The 11,599-nt window shown below is 49.5% G+C and overlaps 1 protein-coding gene across 2 annotated transcripts in view; it reads left to right on the top strand.

The window, feature by feature from the left end:
- KMT5A (lysine methyltransferase 5A) overlaps window positions 1-11,599 on the top strand; it is a 28,365-nt gene that overhangs the window by 7,634 nt on the left and 9,132 nt on the right. For both annotated transcript variants that reach the window (XM_064379622.1, XM_064379621.1), the window contains exons 2-4: window positions 499-655; window positions 5,815-6,034; window positions 7,097-7,184. In XM_064379622.1, the coding sequence (XP_064235692.1) occupies window positions 538-655; window positions 5,815-6,034; window positions 7,097-7,184 (426 nt within the window). In that variant the 5' untranslated portion in view covers window positions 499-537. The remainder of the gene's footprint in view (window positions 1-498; window positions 656-5,814; window positions 6,035-7,096; window positions 7,185-11,599) is intronic.

Here is an 11,599-nt window from a genome sequence, read left to right as displayed (position 1 = left end):
CGGGGCTGCAGTGATTTGAGAGGGGTCAGGCTCGGGCACGCAAAAGGCTCTGGCTGTACTGACAGGCCCTCCAGCCGCTTTCAGCACCAAGTGGTTAATCAGGTTCCCTGGGCCTATTTCTGTGCTGAGTCTCTGCGGCGCCTGCCAGGGGAGTGAACTCCTAAAGATAGCCCAGCTCTTCACATGCCGGGGTTGTTTTGACCTCCCTGTTGCGAGTAGGCTGTCTCCTTCCCATATACCTTGGTGTGCAGCCGGCTCTTCTGTTGGCCAGATGTGTCCTTAGTTTATTAGAGACCAGAGCATACAGGAAACCTTTCACTGGTCCTGGGATTCTAAACCTGGCAGTGCTCTTCTGAGATAAATGGGGACTGGCATCCCCTGGTAGCCCAGTTTTTGAAAAACGATGTTGTCTGATTTTCATCTTTTGTATTCCTCCTCCTTGTGAATGCTCTAGGATCTTCTTCAAGCCTCTTTCAGAATATGTTTTTGTCTTTTTAGGAGAATGTATTTATCGGGCAGTCAAAGATCTATTCCTACATGAGCCCGAACAAATGCTCTGGAATGCGTTTCCCCCTTCAGGAAGAGAACTCAGTTACACATCACGAAGTCAAATGCCAGGGGAAACCATTAGCCGGAATCTACAGGAAACGAGAAGGTAAGCTTCTGAAATGGCCTCGTTCCGATCCCAGCCTCTCTCCTCCTCTAGAATGCACATATATATTTATCCAGCCTTTTCAGTCTCAGGTTTCAGAGGTTTGAGCCGTGTTCTGTCTTGCTGCTAAAAGAGTGGCCTGTCCCAGGGTGTGTGTGCCCTGTTGGTCTGACAGGTTCTCCTTGCTTTCACAAGAGTTAGCATGTCCTTCAAGCTTGATTTTCTTGCCTAGTTTCAAAAATAACACACCTGACTCACAATTAGAGAGGCTCATAAGTGCTAAAAGTGCAGAAGTCATGAATTTGATTGTACAGACAAGGGGATTGCAGACCTAACTAATGCATTCATGCAGGGAACCGACTTCCTTCCCTTTTATGAGCTGGCCTTGACCCCATTTCTTTCTTTCTTTCTTTTTTTTTTTTTTAATATGGATTTTGCTCTAGTCACCCAGGCTGGAGTGCAGTGGCATGATCTCGGCTCACTGCAACTTCCACCTCCCAGGCTCAAGCGATTCTCCTGCCTCAGCCTCCCAAGTAGCTGGGATTACAGGCGCCAACCACCATGCCCAGCTAATTTTTGTATTTTTGGTAGAGATGGGATTTCACCATGTTGGCCAGGCTGGTCTCGAACTCCTGACCTCAGGTGATTCACCCGCCTTGGCCTCCCACAATGCCGGGATTACAGGCATGAGCCACCGTACCCAGCTGCCTTGACCCCATTTTTAAAGTTTCTTGTCACTCAGGCATTCGGTGCTAGTCTCTGAAGCAGCATCCTCTGCAATGAGATTTGGAGTTAAAATGTTGAAGGACAAAATACATGGTTACTGAAATCTCCACCTGGTCTTGCAAAACAAACTGAAACCTCTTAGACATCTTGCTCTAATCCAAATATTCCCTTTCAAAGCTGCAGTGGGGAGTGTCAGCTTTCCCCAATTCACCATGCTCTCTTCTAATTAAAACTTGTCTGAAAGAAGCAGAGCCTCTGGCTGCCAGCAGCTCCATATAAGGAAGCCTTGTGTTCACTAACTGAAAGTGTCATAAATGATGATTTGGGGTAACCTCTGGGGCTGGATCTGAGGACCAGGGCCAGGAAAGCTCTGAACTGGGGACAGGAGCCCACCCCCGGCTTGATTTCTCCTGGTACACAGGGCAGTATTGTTTTATTCAGTCTTCAACTGACTTGGGTTCCAATCTTAAGTTTGCCACCTGAAAGAAGGAGGCTTAGGTGGGTTGCTGCTCTCTTCTGAGCCTCAGTTTTCTCATCTGTAAATGGAGAGAGAGGAGTCTGACCTCATACACACAGGGCTGTTCTGAAGGGTGGTTGCAGCATGGATGCCAAAGGGCTTTGTGATGGGCACCATGTGCCAGCTCTTCACCCCTGGACTGCCAGCCTCATGCCTTTGCTCATCCCTGCACCTTCAGCACTTAGAATTTCTGCCCATAGGGTTGGGGAAAGGCGCTGTCTATTGGCCAGGAGCGGTGGCTCACGCCTGTAATCCCAGCACTTTGGGAGGCGGGAGATCACAAGGTCAGGAGATCAAGACCATCCTGGCCAACATGATGAAACCCCCGTCTCTACTAAAAATACCAGAATTAGCTGGGCGTGGTGGCATGTGCCTGTGATCCCAGTTACTTAGGAGGCTGAGGCAAGAGAATCACTTGAACTCAGGAGGCAGAGGTTGTAGTGAGCTGAGATTGTACCACTGCACTCCAGCCTGGTGACAGAGCAAGACTGTCTCAAAAAAAAAGAAAGGCACTGTCTATAAATGGTAGTTGCCCGGACTCCTGTCCTTTAAAATAGGGCAATCTATACATTGTCCCAAATGGTGGCCTGGTATAGTAGCTAGCGTATTTGGCTCATGGTTTTGCTAAGTGGCCATGATTAGACTTTTGGGTCAGAGGCTAGGCATGGTGGCTCAGGCTTGTAATTCCAGCACTTTGGTAGGCAGAGGCAGGAGGATCACTTGAGCCCAGGAGTTTGAGACCAGCCTGGGCAACATAGTGAGGCCTCATCTCTACAAAAATGAAAATAAAAAAATTAGCCAGGCATGGTGGCATGCATCTGTAGTCCCAGCTGCTTAGGAGGTGGAGGCAGGAGGATCCCTAGAGCCCAAGAGTTTAAAGCTATAGTGAGCTATGATCATGCCACTGCACTCCAGCCTGCGCAACAGAGAGAAACCCCCATCTCTAATATAACAATAAAAATAATTTAGGTCAGCTGAACTTTGGAGACCCCACGGTCCAGGCTCTTGTCCATGATTCTGCTGTGCCACAGACTGAGTGACAGATGATGTTCACGGGCACCACACACTCCTGGGCCTGATGTCCTGGTTTTAATTCTCTCTGATTTCACCCAAGAAGGCGTGTAGAGGAGGAAGAAAGATCTGTATGGTTTTAATGTTTTGTTTTGTTTTGAGACAGTCTCGCTCTGTCTCCCAGGTTAGAATGTAATGGTGCAATCTCAGCTCACTGCAACCTCCGTTTCCCACGTTCTAGCAGTTCTCCTGCTTCGACCTCCTAAGTAGCTGAGATTGCAGGTACCCGGCACCATGCCTGGCTAATTGTATTTTTAGTAGAGATGGGATTTCGCCCTGTTGGCCAGGCTGGTCTTGAACTTCTGAATTTAGGTGATCCACCTGTCTTGGCCTCCCAAAGTGTTGGGATTACAGGAGTGAGCCACCATGCCCAGCCTAATGTATTTTTTTCTTTTTCTTTTCTTTTTTTTTTTTTTTGAGATGTAGTTTCACTGTTGTTGCCCAGGCTGAAGTGCAATGGCATGATCTTGGCTCACCACAACCTCCGCCTCCTGAGTTCAAGGGATTCTCCTGCCTCAGCCTCCCAAGTAGCTAGGATTACAGGCATGTGCCACCACGCCTGGCTAATTCTGTATTTTTAGTAGAGATGGTGTTTCTCCACGTTTGTCAGGCTGGTCTCGAACTCCTGACCTCAGGTGATCCGTCCACCTTGGCCTCTCAAAGTGCTGGGATTACAGGTGTGAGCCACTGCACCTGGCCATATTTATTTTTCTTTCTTCCTTATCGAAATGTAGGTAAGGTATCATAACATTCATTTTAAAGCGTAAGAGTCAGTGGTTTTTAGTATTTTCACAGAGTTGTGCAGCCATTACCGCTGTCTAATTCCAGAACATTTCCATTACCCCAGAAAGGTATCCATTAGGTGTCACCTTCCATCCCCCATCCCTCTAGTCCAAGGCAACTGTTAAAGTCCTTTCTATCTGTATGGATTTGCCTGTCCTGGAAATTTCATATGGATGGAATCACAAAATAGGTAGTCTTTTGTGTCTGGCTCTTTCACTGAGCATTGTATTTTCAAAGGTCCATCTATGGTGTAATAAGTATCAGTGCTGGCCGGGCGCAGTGGCTCATGCCTGTAATCCTAGCACTTTGGGAGGCTGAGGTGGGTGGTTTGCCTGAGCTCAGGAGTTCGAGACTAGCCTGGGCAACATGGTGAAACCCTGTCTCTACTAAAATACAAAAAGGTAGCCGGGTATGGCAACATGCGCCTGTAGTCCCAGCTACTCGGGAGGCTGAGGCAGGAGAATTGCTAGAACCTGGGAGGTGGAGGTTTCAATGAGCCAAGATCACACTACTGCACTCCAGCCTAGGTGACAGCAAGACTCCATCTACAGTGCTTCATTTCTTTTTTTGAAACAGAGTCTCTCTCTGTTACCCAGGCTGCAGTGCAGTGGTGCGATCTTGGCTCACTGCAGCCTCTGCCTCCCGGGTTCAAGCAATTCTCCTGCCTCAGCCTCCCAAGTAGCTGGGATTATAGGCGCATGCCACCATGCCTGGGTAATATTTTTGTATTTTTAGTAGAGACAGGGTTTCACCATGTTGGCCAGGCTGTTCTTAAATTCCTGACCTCAGGTGAGCCACCATGCCCAGCCCTTCATTCCCTTTTATTGGACTGCATAATATTCCCTTGTGTGGATAGACCACATTTTGTTTACTTATCTGTTGTTGGACATTTGGGTTGTTTCTACTTTTTGGCTATTGCAAATAAGCCGTTACATTCCTGCATAGATTTTTGTGGGGACATATGTTTTTAATTCTCTGGAATAGATGCCTAGGAGTGAAATTGCTGGGTCATATGGTAACTCTATGTTTAACTTTTTGGGAAAATGCCAAACTCTAAAGTGGCTGCACCATTTTACATCTGTGAGCAGTGTACTGTTTACTTTTTTTTTTTTTTTTTTTTTTTTTTTTTTTTTTGAGACGGAGTTTCGCTCTTGATACCCAGGCTGGAGCGCAATGGCGCGATCTCGGCTCACCGCAATCTCCGCCTCCTGGGTTCAGGCAATTCTCCTGCCTCAGCCTCCTGAGTAGCTGGGATTACAGGCACGCGCCACCGTGCCCAGCTAATTTTTTTTTTTGTATTAGTAGAGACGGGGTTTCACCATGTTGACCAGGATGGTCTCGATCTGTTGACCTCGTGATCCACCCGCCTCGGCCTCCCAAAGTGCTGGGATTACAGGCTTGAGCCACCGCGCCCGGCCTGTTTACTTATTTTTTTAAAAAAAGTAAATCATTTGTTAGAAAGGCAAGCAATTTTCTAACACTGGCATTCCACGAGTGTTTTAAGTGACGGATCATTTGCAGTATGCCTCCCAACACACAGGTCAGTCTGCCGGGGTACCATGCTGAGAACTGCTGTGAACCTGGGGCTTTAACCCACTAGAAGGGGACCTTCTTTTTCTTGAGAGTCTGAAATGAAGGGTGCCAGGCAGCTCTTGGGAAGAGTTTCTGCTTTGTCACCTTACTCCTGTCCCCTAATACTATCCCAGTCTTCAGGAATGGCGCTTTTGGTCTGAGTCTGCAGCCTGATTGCTGAAAGCTATTGATCGAGCGCCCTTGCCAGCGTCTCCGTCTTTGGTGCCTCTGCCTCACGGGCTATCTGCCACGTCAAGACGCAGAAGCCTCAAACCTCTGCCCAGTGTCTTGGTTGAAAAATCGAGCTAGCGCTAGGCACTCCTTCTGTCATATCCGATAACAGACACTGGGCTTAAGAGGCTGAGGGCACTCGTGCCTGACACACCCAGGATCCTCTCTTCTCAAAGCCTGTCTTAGAATGCAGCTGATGATCTAGAAATGGAGAGACAGAGTACAGAATAAACCCCTGTCTTTCCCCTGCCTCCACCTGCAGAGAAAAGAAATGCTGGGAACGCAGTACGGAGTGCCATGAAGTCCGAGGAACAGAAGATCAAAGATGCCAGGAGAGGTCCCCTGGCGCCTTTTCCAAACCAAAAATCTGAAGCAGCAGAACCTCCAAAAACTCCACCCTCGTCTTGTGATTCCGCCAATGCAGCTGTCGCCAAGCAAGGCCTGAAAAAGCCCATCAGGGGCAAACAGGCCCCCCGAAAAAAGTAAGTGCCCCCTTCAGTCCTCTTCCTGATATAGAGCAGTTTGGTTCTTCTGACCCCAGGGAAGTCTGCTCAGGTGCCTGCAGGGCTTCAGGGGCCACCTCTCAGCCTCTTTCACCTCAAAGACTCAGATGCCCCGAGTCATCAGCAGGGATGCCACTATTTGTCAGTTTCGGGATCTGGCATGGGTCAGAGTTCAAGAGCCTCCCCTTTCTCCTCTCCTTACCCACCTGAGCATAAGCAGCCTTTGTTTTTTAAATTTATTTTTTTGTTTTTGATTGTTGCTGTTTTTGAGACAGGGTCTTGCCCTGTCACCCAGGCTGGAGTGCAGTAGTTCACTGCAGCCCCAACCTCTCAGGCCCAAGTGATCCTCTTGCTTAAGCCTCCTGAGTAGCTGGGACCACAAGTGTGCACCGTCATGCTTGACTAATTTCTTTACTTTTTTTAGAGACAGAGTTTTGCTGTGTTGCCTGGGTTGGTCTTAAACTCCTGGGCTTAAGTGATCCTCCCACTTCAGCCTCGCAGAGTGTTGGGATCCTCCTACCTCAGCCTCCCACCTCACCCAGCCAGTCTTTGAAACTCTGATGAGACCCTCATGGGCAGGTGAACTGAGTGACCTGCAGGCTTCAGTGGACAAAGGTGTTTAAGTGACATCATCTCCAAGGAGCTGCCTCCTGAGGAGCTGTGTGCCTTCTCCTAAGGACTGTGTGCCTCCAGGTTTTCAGTCCTGATATTTATTTTATTTTTTTTGAGAAGGAATTTCGCTCTGTTGCCCAGGCTGGGATGCAATGGTACGATCTCGGCTTTCTGCAACCTCCACCACCTAGGTGCAAGTGATTCTCCTGACTCAGCCTCTCGAGTAGCTGGGATTACAGGCACACACCACACACCCAGCTAATTTTTGCATTTTTAATAGAGACAGGGTTTCACCATGTTGACCAGGGCGGTCTCAATTTCGTGACCTCGTGATTCGCCTGCCTTGGCTTCCCAAAATGCTGGGATTACAGGCATGAGCCACTGCGCCTGGCCCTGATATTTACTTTCTCCTCATCCCCTCTTCCCCAGAGCTCAAGGAAAAACGCAACAGAATCGCAAACTTACGGATTTCTACCCTGTCCGAAGGAGCTCCAGGAAGAGCAAAGCTGAACTGCAGGTAGAGTCACGTGCTTTAAATTCCAGCTCGTGGAGGGGCAGGGAGGCCCACCAGGCAGTGCTTGGTGTGCGCGTGTGCATGTGCGTGTGTGTGTGTGTGCTTGTGTGTGCGTGCGTGTGTGTCCTGAGCTTTGTTTTTGTCATTTTGGGGCAAGTCTGTTGGCCTCTCTGGCCTTGGTTTTCTTCTGAATCTATCAGGGAATCTCGCAAAGCTTGTCCTGCCTTTCTGAGGGGGTCACTGCAGGGCTTGGTTAAGACACTTGTGTGAAGGAACCTTGTGACTTGTAGCACGTGGCAGGGAAAGCCAGGCGCGACTGTGAAGCTGGATTTTCCAGGACTTGTTGGCAGAGCCATTGGGTGCCTGAGACCGTAGGGAAGGCTGCGTGTTCTTTCAGAGGCTTTTCTTGTCGTCTGGGAGTTTCCATGTCATAGTCCACAGTGGTAAAGAGCAGTGGCTAGGAGCCACTTGCTGGTTGCGTAACCTCAGGCCAGTCACTTACCTTATCTGTGCCCTGACTCTCCAGTCTGTAAAATGGTACAATAATATAGTATCTGCTGGGCTGTCGTGAGCATTAAATAAATGTGGCTGTGCAAGAGGAACGCTTAGAACCATGGTTGGCACTCAGTAAGTACCAGCTAACTGTTACTATCGCCACCACTGCTTCCCTAGCATGTCACTCCTTTCTGCTCTTTTCCACGCTGCTGCCGTGCTAGGAGCCTGCAGACCAGTGAGGAGCTCGGCTGGAAGGCCAGCTGGCCTGTCCGGGCCTCCGCTGCTGTGTTTGCAGAGGGTTGAGCTATGCAGCAGGAAGTCAGTATTTGCTGCAGTGAGGTGTGGTTATTGCTATTCTGTTAAACCCAGGGCGTGGCAGGTCCCTCCGCTTGCTTCGCTCAGGGACACCTGGGGCTGCCCCTCTGCTCTCCCTCACCCCTCAGTGACCACCAGGCTTGGGAGAGATGCTCAGGATTGTATCCTACACAAAGAAGTGGGGACCCTGGCTCTGGCAATTTCAGCATTTCAACCCTCATGTGGACTCCTTCAGCGTTCTTGATGTTAAATGTGCAGATATACAATAATCTAGTGTTCTTTCTCTTTTTCTTTGACTCGATGAAGCTTCATTTAAAAAAAAAAAAAAAGGCGTCCATTTTCTTCCCCACAGAGAGCAGCTTTGCTTTTGTTGCCTGAAAAAGGCAATGTCTTTCAGCCAAGAATGAGCTGTTATAAAACATTCGCCGGCAGTGGGAGGCTGTGCTAGGTCATTCTTAAAGACAGTACTGGGCCTGGCGCGGTGGCTTATGCCTGTATTCCTAGCACTTTGGGAGGCCGAGGTGGGCGGATTACCTGAGGTCAGGAGTTCAAGACCAGCGTGGCCAACATGGTGAAACCCCATCTCTACTAAAATACAAAAATTAGTCAGGCATGATGGGGATGCCTGTAATCCCAGCTACTCAGGAGGCTGAGATGGGAGAATCACTTGAACCCAGGAGATGGTCGTTGCAGTGAGCCAAGATTGGTCCACTGCACTCCAGCCTGGGCGGCTGAGCTAGATTCCATCTCAAAAAGAAAAAAAAAAAAGCACTGCAGAGGATGAGGCAGTGCCAGGCCACAGAACACTAGACACCTCCCAGCGAGGGTTGGAGCTGCAGCATGCCCACACAGAGCACCTCTGCTGAGCACCCACCAAGGGCTGCTGTGGGCTTTAGGGTGGGGGCAGCTGAATTGGCCTTAAAAGAAGCAAGAGTTTGTTCTGGGCAGAGTGAAGGCTTTGAAGGGACAGGATGCAGGTCTGCTGAATCTTGCAGCAGATGAGTGGAAGAGAAGGCGCACTTGCTTCCCTAAAGGGCTGTCTGCAAACACAAGAAAGCTCGCCCTGTTCCTGGACCAGGAGCCGTGCTGTGCCCCTGACTGTTTGTGTTGGCTCTGCTGAGTGAAGCCATGCCAGCTGTTGCTGGCCGGGGCAGGAGGCTGTAGCTGGTCGGGATGACGTGGCCGGAGGTGGTCAGGGCGGAGTATTTTCTGACTGCACAGTTAAAACCTAAGAACGGGATAGCCAGGGCTCATCTGAAGGGTGGGGTCAGTCCTGACCTGACTGCCATGTTAGGCCTAGGCTGGGGGTCCAGGAGGGTGGGACATAATAGAGCCTGTTGTTGGCTAGGTGGTCTGGGTGAAACTGGGATTCGGAGCCTTTTGCACACCTCCACTGAGGCTGAAGACAGTGCCAGGGTGGGCCTAGCACCAGGGCTGGGGTCCTGGACAACAGGGTGGAATCAGGGCTGCTGGGTTTGGACACAAGGTGGGCCTTGGAGAGATGCCCTGCCTCGTGAATGTTTCAATGCAGGGGCCTGTTCGCTGGCCAGCCTGGCTGCGGGTGGGGTGGCAGCCAGCCGCAGGGCAGGATCCATGCCTCTTGGCAATGCCTGGGCTTCCTCTTGCCCAGCTCGGCCCCAGAGCCAGATGTGCAAGCAGCCTGCTGATTCTGCTCGGGAAGGTCCCCTCCTTCCTGGTCACAGGTGCTCCTCACTTGCCCTAGTTCCGACCTTGCATCCCTCCCACTCCATCTGCCTCTAGGCCCACCTGTGGGCTCCTGCCGGATTTCCCTTTAGGAAGCCCAGGGCTGGTTGTTTGCAGGCCCCAAACTCCTGGCCTTTGGCACACTCAACCTCCCTGGCTTTGCACTGAGACATCTGGCCTGGTCCGAGCTTCCCTCTGCGCATCTACCTGCCCTGTTCAGTCCCAGCAGAAAAACTCCCATTCTGCTACCTTGGTCTTTCCATAACCACCCCGTACTTCTCAGCACTCTCTGTACACTTGCAGTGAATGGGTTTCGCAGCAAGGTGGTTGTGTGTGTGTGATGGTGGTGGTTTTGCTTTGAGAGCCTGCTGTGTGCACTGTTCTAGACCAGGAGATTCCACAATAAACTAGACCAGGCCCTGGGACTTACGGGGCTTCTTTTCTGGTTTTTTTTTTTTTTTTTTTTTTTTTTTGAGATGGATTCTCACCCTGTCACCCAGGCTAGAGTGCAATGACGCCATTTTGGCTTACTGAAACCTCCACCTCCCTCCCGGGTTGAAGCGATTCTCCTGCCTCAGCCTCCTGAGTAGCTGGGATTACAAGCGCTTGCCATCATGCTCTGCTGATATTTTGTATCTTTAGTAGAGATGGGGTTTTGCCATGTTGGCCAGGCTGGTCTTGAACTCCTGACCTCATGATCTCCCACCTCAGCCTCCCAAAGTGGTAGGATTACAGGCATGATCTACTGCACCTGGCCAATGAGGCTTATTTTCTTTTTCTTTTTTTGAGATGGAGTTTTCTCTTGTTGCCCAGGCTGGAGTGCAATAGTGCAATCTTGGCTCACCACAACCTCCACCTCCTGTGGGGCTTATTTTCAAATGGGGAGTAATTAACAATAAAAAAAGATTCCAGCTACTTGGGAGACTGAGGTGGGAGGGTGGCTGGAGAGCAGGAGTTCACCACCAACCTGGGCAACATTGTGAGACCTCCATCTTAAAAAACAGTTAAAAAGACAACTACAAGAGCAAGATGGTTTTGGAAAACACTTTGATATTAATTTACTAAAACAGAGTGATTTGATGGCATGGATAGGTGAAGGGAGTCAGGAAAGTTTCTCTGAGGAAGTGGTTTTTGAGCAGAGCCGTCAAGGAAAGGCGGAAGCAAGCCAGGCAGATAGATTGGGAAAGGGCCCCCCAGACAGTGGAGCCGCAAGTGCAAAGCCCTGAGCCAGGAGCAGGCTCCATCTTTTCAAAGAGCCGACAGATGTGGCTGAGTGTGGGAACAGGGCAAGGGCAGTAGATGAGGCTAGGAAGATGGGCCCTGGGTCCTGCAGAACCTCAGAGACCATCCGAAAAAACTTGGTCTAAGACCTTCTCTTTATATGACCTACCATGTACCTACAAACGTAAAATTAAAAAATTTTAGGCTGGTCACGTGAAATCCCAGCACTTTGGGAAGCTGAGGTGGGCAGATCATCTGAGGTTTGGGAATTCGAGAGCAGCCCGACCAACATGGAGAAACCCCATCTCTACTAAAAATACAAAATTAGCCAGGCGTGGTGGCGCATGCCTGTAATCCTAGCTACTCGGTAGGCTGAGGCAGGAGAATTGCTTGAACCCAGGAGGTGAAGGTTGTGGTGAGCCAAGATCGTGCCATGGCACTCTAGCCTAGGCAACAGGAGTGAAACTCCATCTCAGAAAATCTTTTTATTTTGTAATAATTTTAATTTTAATAATTTAATTATTTGTAATATGTAATAATGTTATAGAAAAGTTAACAAAGATAATACAGAGAGTTCCCCATACTCCTTACCCAGCTCCTCCCATTTAAGTTACTCTGGTAAATTTGTCACAGCTGAGTAACCAACAGTGTATATTACTGTTGACGTTTTTTTTTGTTTGTTT

The sequence above is a fragment of the Aotus nancymaae genome, unplaced genomic scaffold (assembly GCF_030222135.1).
Source record: "Aotus nancymaae isolate 86718 unplaced genomic scaffold, 86718_ANA_hifiasm-v0.15.2.pri h1tg000021l, whole genome shotgun sequence".
In the NCBI taxonomy this organism is placed as follows: Eukaryota; Metazoa; Chordata; class Mammalia; order Primates; family Aotidae; genus Aotus; species Aotus nancymaae.
This window is presented reverse-complemented; position numbering and strand designations above follow the sequence as displayed.